General features: G+C 40.8%; 1 protein-coding gene across 3 annotated transcripts in view; it reads right to left on the bottom strand.

Moving 5' to 3' along the window:
• Positions 1–382: 382 nt before the first annotated feature.
• Positions 383–9,579, bottom strand: part of LOC127791911 (B3 domain-containing protein Os07g0563300-like) — a 34,480-nt gene continuing 25,283 nt past the window's right edge. For all 3 annotated transcript variants that reach the window (XM_052322088.1, XM_052322090.1, XM_052322091.1), the window contains one exon: positions 383–642. In XM_052322088.1, the coding sequence (XP_052178048.1) occupies positions 533–642 (110 nt within the window). In that variant the 3' untranslated portion in view covers positions 383–532. The remainder of the gene's footprint in view (positions 643–9,579) is intronic.

Genomic DNA, 9,579 nt, shown 5'->3' with positions numbered 1-9,579 from the left:
ATATTTATTTTTATTTATAACACATGATTAATTTCAATTCAGCCCATTCATTAAATTTCCAAGAATACATGAATTTCTACCCCGCTGCCTCAACAGGTTTCCGCAAAGTATCAATATGTCGCAAGCCATGGACCTCCAGTGCAATTTGTAAGTGCTTGCAGATCTTGTTCTAGTAACCATCAATCTACCATTGCCATGATACCAAAATTGCTTGTTGAACCCTTTTAAGGTCTTCAAACAGTAGCAATCAAGTTATAAGCAAATAGACCATATGACTAGCAAATTCCCAAGCAGGAACACAAGACTTGGTTTCCACTTGCCTGAGCCTGGTGAAACATGTGTTTAACGTTCATATTCATGAATTTGACTATCGACAAACATGTGAATCAATAGATGAAAACTCGGTATTTTCATCAGAGGCAACTACTACCAAGGTTAGCATTAACTTTCTTTTACAAACTTAAAGTAAAAGATGAATGAAAAGGGAAACACTAATATCCCTTGGGGCAGGGGAAAGGCTTCCTTGATACACTTAACAAACAAAATGTTTAGCGGAAAACATGAAAAACATCATCAGAAAAGCATAAGCTTCAGATTGGCTCTTGGAGAAAATAATCCTGCTACTGAACACCGGGCTCAATCCTGAAAGGAAGAAGAAAATATTAATGTTATATCGTCCAACAATTGCATCGACAAGAAATACTCCATTAACTCCAATCATAAACTGAAATTTCTATATCAGCAGAAGCCACATCCATCAGTTATGAACCTAGCATCAATCGAATACCAATGGTTCTCCTGTCAGGTCACTTTCTCAAACTACTACTGTTCAATAGATAACATTTTCCTGAAGCATGCATCAACAGAAAAGGAAATAGAAAGGCCTCTTGTTCCAATAACAGTGTCAAGGAAATGAACCATAAATTGTGTCAAGCCTCCAATCTTTTCACAATTACCTCAACCCATGATTTCATTAGCTTTCATCTGTAAACTTGTTCCTACCTCCTAAATTGAGTAGTTTCATCCTTCCAGGTAAAGATGTTGATCTTTTATTACCAACCCTCATAAATGATTTCGTGGCTGTCTGTCCTCAATAGGCACTAGATCTACTCTAAGAAAAGCATTTTCTTAAAATATGCCCCTTAACTTGTTTCTTTAATTCATAATGTCAACACCTTGGTGGAAAACATGTTGATTTATAAGTTTATAGCAGTCTTTGTATACTGAATCTTTTTTGGGAATCTCTACACGCTCTGCTCAGGGAAATCAGGTGCTTTGCTTGGTTATAGCTGCTGATTTTTTATGCTTCAGTGGCTTGGGGATGTAGTTTTTCTAGGTTTCTCAGTTTTAATTTCCAAATAGAGCTCCATTACATAGGTTGTGTATAACTTGTGAGTTGTGAGAGATGTGAACATTTTGGATCTTGTAATATTTGGATGTTGTAGTTAGTTTCTCTGCAATATTTGGGTTTGATTGTTGATTTTTTATTTTTATAAGTAGTAGGATGTTATCGAGCTTCAGACAAGCCTAAAATTGAGCTTGAGATTTGGAGTTAATGAACAAGCTCATTTAAAGCTTGTCACGTATAAACGAGCTGAGCCTGAAATTTGAGCTCAAAACGAGCTGGAGCCCAAGTGCAAGCCTGAGCCTAAGCCTGACAAAATTTCTTAACAAACGAGCCTGAGCTTGGCAAAGCTCAGCTTTGCTCGGTTTGTTTGTATCAAAGATATGTGATATATCTTGTCCTCATTCTCAAGCTAGACATATCACTTAATTGTTTTTCCTTTCTAAAGATGTATGGTATAAGTGTTCTAAAAGGCAGGCGCCGGCAAGGCGCTAGGCGGCCCCCAGCCGCCACAAATACCTTCAAATCGCCCCCTTAGGCGCCGGGCCTGATTAATCAGGCCCAGGTGGCGCCTAGGCGGCCGATGCAGCCAAGGCGACGCCTCTCAGACGTGTTTTTTGTGCCCAATTTTCCCCTCCCTTTTATATCCTCTCCTCTCATAACAGTGGTTTGGGCTCATCTATCGCTCGACTCCATGTCCATCCCAAATCAGATGGATGGATCTAAGATCCGACAATTGGATCTAAGCGATGATGATGGAACAGCCAGATCTAGCGGTGCTACAGGAAAGAGACGGTGATGAAACAGTGGCGACGATGGCTAATTGGCATGGGTCGGCTTGGGTTGTGGTCGCACTGTAGTTGACGATGGTAGTGATCACCGAAAAATAGTAAACATGATATAAGCTCTTGCCCCTTCTAGGCTCTGATGAGAGCCAAGCATATGATTTGTTTATAACTTTATATATATATATGCACAATATTATATATAATATAATAATTCTAACAATATATAGATATATCATATATGTGATCTGTTTATAGCTTTATATATATATAAATAGAGATAGATTTATATATATAGCCTCTATATATATATATGATTTGTTTATATATATATATATATGAACATATATGTATGTATGTGTATTTGAGATAATATAAATTTTATTTAAATAATTTTTTTATGCACCACCTAGGCAGTCTAGGCGCTAGGCCCCAGCCTAGCGCCCGACAAGCGCCTAGCACGTTTTAGAACACTGATGGTATATCTTTTAAAAGATATATGGCTGTGATTATATTCTAAATTAGTTATATCCTAAATTATATAGGTTTCCAAATCTGGATTTGAAAACTTCCTATTCTAATTTGGAAACATCCTATTTTGATAGGCTACTCTATACATAAATTCAATAATCCCTTCAAGGGAATAAGATTGAATTCTTTTTCCTAGTCATTCTTGGCATGGTATTAGAGCCTTAGGACATCGATCACTATCCGTTTGTGACTTCGATTGTCATGGCCTTCATCAATATTCAATCAGTCTTCTTTCATAGGATGTCCAATACCCACAATACCACGTCAGATTCGGCTAATTCCCATGGTACAACGGAAGTTCCGTTTGCTGGAAGCAATGGTGTAGGCTCAGGAGGAGAGCTACAGAATATTCAATCGGTGTGTCTTACTGATTGAATGTTAAGAACTATTTAAAGTGGTCCTAGTTGATCCACACTTTTTTGAAATGGAAGGGGAAGCTAAGCCACCTACTGGGGACTGGTCCAAAGGAGGGTGATCCCATGTTTGCAACATGGGATGAAGAGGACTCTTTAGTCATGTCCTGGTTGTGGAACTCCATGATTCCGGAGATTAGTGACATGGTCATGTTCCTAACAACAGCCAAAGATATTTGGGATGCAGTGAAGCTTACCTACTCCAAGGTACATGATGTTGCACAAATCTATGCGATCGAGAGATTCAAGACTAAGGTTGCAGCTACCCAGCAAGGCTCTCGGTCCATTATAGAGTTTGCAAACTCTGCAGCAGGAGTTGGACCACTATCAGTGCCTTAAAATGAAGTGTAGTGAGGATGTAGCTTTACAAAAGAGATTTGTGGAGAAGGAAATGACACATGACTTTCTTGCAGGCCTCAACATGGAGTTTGATGCAGTGAGAGTTCAAATCCTCAGTAAGGAGGATTTACCATCTCTAAATAAGGTGATTTCTATAGTGCATGCAGAAAAAGGAAGATGAGGAGAGATGTTGGACAGTTCTTCTACACAGAGTTATGTCCTTGTATCGCTGAAGGCCTCTACTCAGAACAAGGGGCCTAGGGAAGAGAATAAGACATTGGACAAGGACTCACCACGGTGCATGTTTTGCAAAAAGACCCGGCACACCATAATGAAGTGTTGGAAACTCCATGGGAAGCCATATAAGGGAGGACAAATGAAAGGCCAAGGACAAGTTTATGTGGCCAGCAGCCATCAACAAACTGAACAAAGGATTCTAAAATAGGGAGATGTACTGGAACTTAACAAAGCATAAATTGAAAAGTTGAGGAGTTTGTTGGAATCCATTAACAAGAAAGCTGAGAAAGCTACATGCTCTCTTACACTCATAGGTATCTCTTCCTCTTCTTCTCTTACTCTACATGCTTCAGAAAATGCCCATCCTAATACCTGGATCCCAGACTTTGGAGCCACAAATCACATGACCAATTCCTCAACCAATTACAAAAAAATTACAATGGCAGACGGATCCTTAACCATTGTGGCTGGCCAAGGGGATGTTTTTCTTAACAAACATCTCAACCTAAAAAATGTCCTCCATGTCCCTAAAATCTTCACTAACCTCATCTCTATTCAAAAACTCACCTTGGATGCTAACTGCAATGTTGTTTTTCACCCAACCTTCTGTGAGTTCCAGGAACAGGACACGAAGAAGATGATTGGGCATGCTCGGGCTAGGGTTGGACTTTACTACCTTGAGAAACCAGGTGAGCAGGCTAAGAATAAAAGAACTAATTTTCCATTTACTCCAATTCACAGTGATATATGGGGCCCTTCAATTGTTCCTAACATCTTCGGGACATGTTGGTTTATCTCTTTTGTTGACGATTACACGAGTAGTCTGGTTATATCTATTAAAAACTAAATCTGAGGTGGAAAACATTTTTCCTATATTCTACAACATGGTTAAAAATCAGTTTGGGGTTGAGACTAAAAGATTTAAATCTGATAAGGCCAAAGACTACTTCAATCAATCCTTATCTATTTTCTTTCAACAGAAAGGTATTATCCATGAATCTTCCTGCCCTTGTACCACTCAGCAAAATGGAGTGGGTAAGAGAAAGAATGGCCACCTCTTGGCTGTTACTAGAGCTCTTCTCTTCCACCATAATATTCCCAAACATTATTGGGGAGAAGCATCCTTAATAGCCACTTTTCTCATTAACAGACTACCCTCTCAAACCCTTGATTCCCAGAGTCCAATCCAACTTCTCACCAAGACCATTCCTGACTTCCATATCAGTAGCTATTTGAAGCCTAAAGTGTTTGGGTGTGTCACTTTTGTTCATGTTCCTACTCCTAACAGAAGTAAACTTGATCCTTGTGCCCTCGAGTGTATTTTTATTGGATATTCTTCTACTCAAAAAGGTTATAAGTGCTATCATCCTCCTACCAAGAGAGTTCTTATTTAAGCAGATGTTACCTTTGTTGAGAATATCCCTTATTTTGGCCAACCTTATCCTCAGGGGGAGAATCCAATTCTAAAGGATAAGGATCAGGTTTTTGTTCTTCCTAAGCTATCATCCTCTTCTCTCCCATTAGTTATCCCAAAGGACTCACCAAGTATGCCACTAGGGAAGCCTTCACTATCTACTTCCTGTCCACTGCAGGTATGCTCAAGGAGAAAAGTGTTGATTCCTCCCCCTATGCAAGTTACATCTAATTCAAGTCCTATCACTACCAGCACTCTTGACATCTCACCAAGTATTTTACCTACTGAATCTATACCTGATGCTGAACCTAAATTCTCTAATTGTGATGTTGAGCCTGAAGCTTCTAATTGTGATCTTGATTTGCCTATTGCCCTTAGGAATGGTACAAGGACCTACACAAAACATCCCCTACACTTATTCCTAACCTATTCCAAACTGTCATCTAGACATAAAGCCTTATTCACTAGCCTTCATACCATTCCTATTCCCAAAACCTTTTCTGAAGCAACAGGTAATAAGAATTGGAAGACTACCATGGAGGCTGAGATGGCAGCCCTGAAGAATAATCAAACTTGGGAGCTAGTTCAGTTGCCTAAAGGAAAACATCCAGTGAGTGGGTTTTACACGGTAAAGTTAGGACTACCCTGATACTTTTGCTCTAGTTGTAAAATTGAATACGGTAAGGGTGCCTTAATCCTTAGCTGCTAATTTAGGTTGGCCACTACAACAATATGATGTTAAAAATGTTTTTTTGCATGGGGATCTAAAGGAGGAGATTTATATGGAATTGCCACCTGGTTTTGGTTCACCAACCAAGTAAAAAGTGGTGTGCAAATTTAAAAAAAAAAACTCTGTAAGGACTGAAGGAGTCCCCAAGAGCCTAGTTTGGCCGTTTTAAAGGTGTGTTATGACTCGAGGGCAGAAGTGTAATAAATAGAGGGTGTAACTGTAGGGAACTCTTGGGAGGGTCTGTTGTAACTAGTGGGAAAGGCAGTTAGCCTTCCAACTGATTGAGTATGCGCCTATTAAGTAGGCTATTGTAGAAGGAGAAGTCACGCTTGGATTGAATAACAAATCTCTCTCTCGTCTTCTTGATTCTCTCTCTCTCTCTCGTTCTCTATTCTCTCCCTACCTCATTTTCTTTCTTAATCTTGTTTCATACAGGAATTCCTCTCGGAATTCCACCAATTGCCAGCCCTTAACCTAAGGGCTTGACAATTTGGCATCAAAGCCACTGATCTTTGGTGGCTCCCAGGCGCGAGTAATGGCAGACGAGCGACGGGTACAATCGATGACGAATGATTTAAGCCATGGTAGAAGGTATGCGTTTGAAGCAACTCGAGTCGCATATGGAAGCTTTGGAGTCGAGTATGGCGCACATGCAGGAGGACATAGCAGCCATGAAGAACCCAAGTCGGGAGGATATGGTGGCCCCGAGGGATAATGTACGTGGGTTGGTGAGGGGCCAAGAAAGGGCGGACTTCTACGGACAGAAGATCGACAACATGTTTAACATGTTGTCTGCCTTGCCGAAATTTCAATTACTGGAGGACTTTCCTCCAAGATCGGGGCCGGAATCGATCTTTGTCGGGGATGGAATTCTTCCCAGATCGGATGGGCTGAGGATGGCGAAGGATAGGGTTGCATGGGAAAGGGAAACCCATGGCAGGGGCCTGCTTCTTCGGGCATTGGCCATACCCCCACACCTCAATTAGAAATTCCAATCTTTTAGGGGGTGAAGCCAAGATGGTGGGTCTGTTTGTGAGCGATTTTTCGAACTGTATCAGGTCGGAGAAGAGCAAAAGGTGACAATGGCGGCAACATATCTCAATAACACTGTCGACGCCTGGTACCAAAGCTGGAAGCAAGCGAAAAAGAGAGTAGTGTCTTAGTTGGCATTCTCGGAAGAGTTGTGTGGCCAATTCGATGAAAGGAGCATGGCAGACGTGGTGGAATAATTTAATAAACTAAGGCAAGATGGGTAGATGAAGATTACTTAAGAAGGTCCGAAGAAATGAGGGCTTTGATAGGAATGGCCCATTTGAGCTTGCCCGAGACTTACTTCGTGTCGAGTTTCATTAGCGGGTTGAGAGACGATCTGTGATCAATGGTAAAGATGTTGGGGCCATTGTCGGTTAAACAAGCAGCAAAAAAGGCATGATTGCAAGAATTGACATGGGAGGCTGAATTCAAGAAAAACAAAGGGTGGACACAGCCCTGGTCACAACCTAGTAAAGGTCTAAATGTACAACCTGGGGCAATCACAAGACTGTAACATAGGCAGCAAGACAAGGAAAGGCCAAGAATGCTACAGGTCTAGGGGCAAACAAGAATCAAACCATGGAGCAGAGGAGACAATTGGGCCTATGCTTCAAGTGTGGGGAGAAGTACGAACCGGGGCATCAATGCAAGAGATTAATGCTGAAAATGGAAGCTTCTGATGAAGAGGGTGAGGAAGAAGAGGAACGGCTGGAAGAATAAGTCGTTGAGGAAAATGAAGAGGAGGCACAAGGGGATGAAGAAGGTGAGATTTCCTTCCATGCACTAAAGGGAGGCCCCACTGGGAAAATCATTCAGGTTAGAGGTCAGGTGGGAAAAAGAAGGTTGGCAGTGATGATAGATAACGGCAGCACCCATAGCTTTTTGAATAAAGCTACTGTCGTCAGTCTCCAGTGTGAATTGACTGAGACAATCCCTCTATTGGTAATGGTGGCAAATAGAAATAGAATGTATAGCTATCACAAGTGCCTCAATTTCAAGTGGTTGATGCAAGGGTCAAATTTGTGGCTGACTTGAGGGTATTGGAGCTAAGGGGGTGTAATATTGTTTTAGAGGTCGATTGGATGAAAACTGTGAGTCCATTGACCTTTGACTTCAACAAGTTAGAGGTGATAGTGGAAAGGGAAGGAAAAAAATTAACTTTGGGGGGCAGCCTAGAGCAGGGGGAGTGTAAGATGATTTCGGAAAGAAAATTACAAAAGCTAATGTAGAAGAAAAGGGAGCACATTACCCAGCTATATTCTATACAAGCAATGGAATATGAAGAAGGCGGAGTGGAGATGGAGGACCAACAAACAGATGCAAGGCCAACAATAATCCAACTCCTAACAGAGGTAAGCACTTGTGATAACTTGCACCTATTGTTGAATGAATTTAAGGATTTATTCTTGGAACCCACATCATCACCCCCTCAAAGACCTTTTGACCATTCAATACACCTTAAACCTAATATTGAACCTGTGAACATTCAATCTTACCGCTATGCACCTATACAAAAAACTGAGATTAAAAAGCAAGTCAAGGAAATGTTAGCCAATTTCATCATTCAACCCAGCTAAAGCCCCTATGCCTCACCAGTGCTCGTTGTAAAAAAAAAGGATGGCACTTGGTGATTTTGTGTGGAATATAGACAACTCAATTTTTTCACCATTAAAAACAAATTTCCTATACCTATTATTAAGGACTTGCTTGATGAACTGACCTATGCTACTATTTTTTCTAAGTTGGACCTTAGACCCGGATATCACCAAATACAAATGAAACCTTCTGACATACCAAAAACAACATTTCGAACAAACCAAGGCCTATATGAGTTCACTATTATGCCATTTGGACTCACTGATACCCCAGCCACTTTTCAAGCTTTAATTAACCAAATTTTTAGTCCCTATTTACAGAAATTCATACTTGTTTTCTTTGATGATATCCTTGTGTACAGCTCAGACCTTGAGCAGCATTTATACCACCTTAGAACTGCCTTCAAAGTCTTTAGATTTAATCAAATGAATGGCAGGTTGTCTAAGTGTACTTTTGCCAAAAGAGAAGTAGAATATTTGGGCCATATTATTTCAGGGAAGGGAGTAAATACTGACCTAAAGAAAATTGAAGCTATGGTGAGTTGGCCTAGACTTACAACGATTAAGGAGCTGTGAGGACTTTGGGGATTGACAGGGTATTACAGAAAATTTATTCAGCATTATGGAGTGATAAGTAACCCTTTGACTGAGCTTCTTAAGAAGGCTAACTTCCATTGGAATCCCAAAGCAAAGGCAGCTTTGGGGGCCCTTAAAAAGGTTATGACCCAAGCTCCAGTTTTGGCATTGCCCAATTTTTCTAAGCCCTTTGTGGTGGAGACTGATGCTTGTGACAGTGGAGTGAGGGTTATGCTTATGCAAGAGGGGAGACCGTTGGCTTACATTAACCAAGGTTTGGCTCCTAAACATTTAGGGTTAAGTGTATATGATAAAGAGCTGATTGTTGTGTTTGTGACAGTGGATAGGTGGCGGCATTATTTGGAGAGCAATCCTTTTGTAATGAAGACAGACCATGAAAGCCTATAGTTCTTGCTTCAGCAGCAATTGCATACTCATTTGTAAAGGAAGGGGGTCTTGGGATTGGATTACAAAATCCAATATATGAAGGCAAACGAGAATTTGGGGGTTGATGCCCTATCTCAAAGGAAGGAAAAAGGGGCTTGTCAAACTCAAGCTATTGTGGCAGTAACACCAAATTGG

The sequence above is a fragment of the Diospyros lotus genome, chromosome 15 (assembly GCF_014633365.1).
Source record: "Diospyros lotus cultivar Yz01 chromosome 15, ASM1463336v1, whole genome shotgun sequence".
Taxonomy (NCBI): domain Eukaryota; kingdom Viridiplantae; phylum Streptophyta; class Magnoliopsida; order Ericales; family Ebenaceae; genus Diospyros; species Diospyros lotus.
Note: the sequence above shows the minus strand (reverse complement) of the source record. Positions and strands in the feature narration are given on the sequence as shown.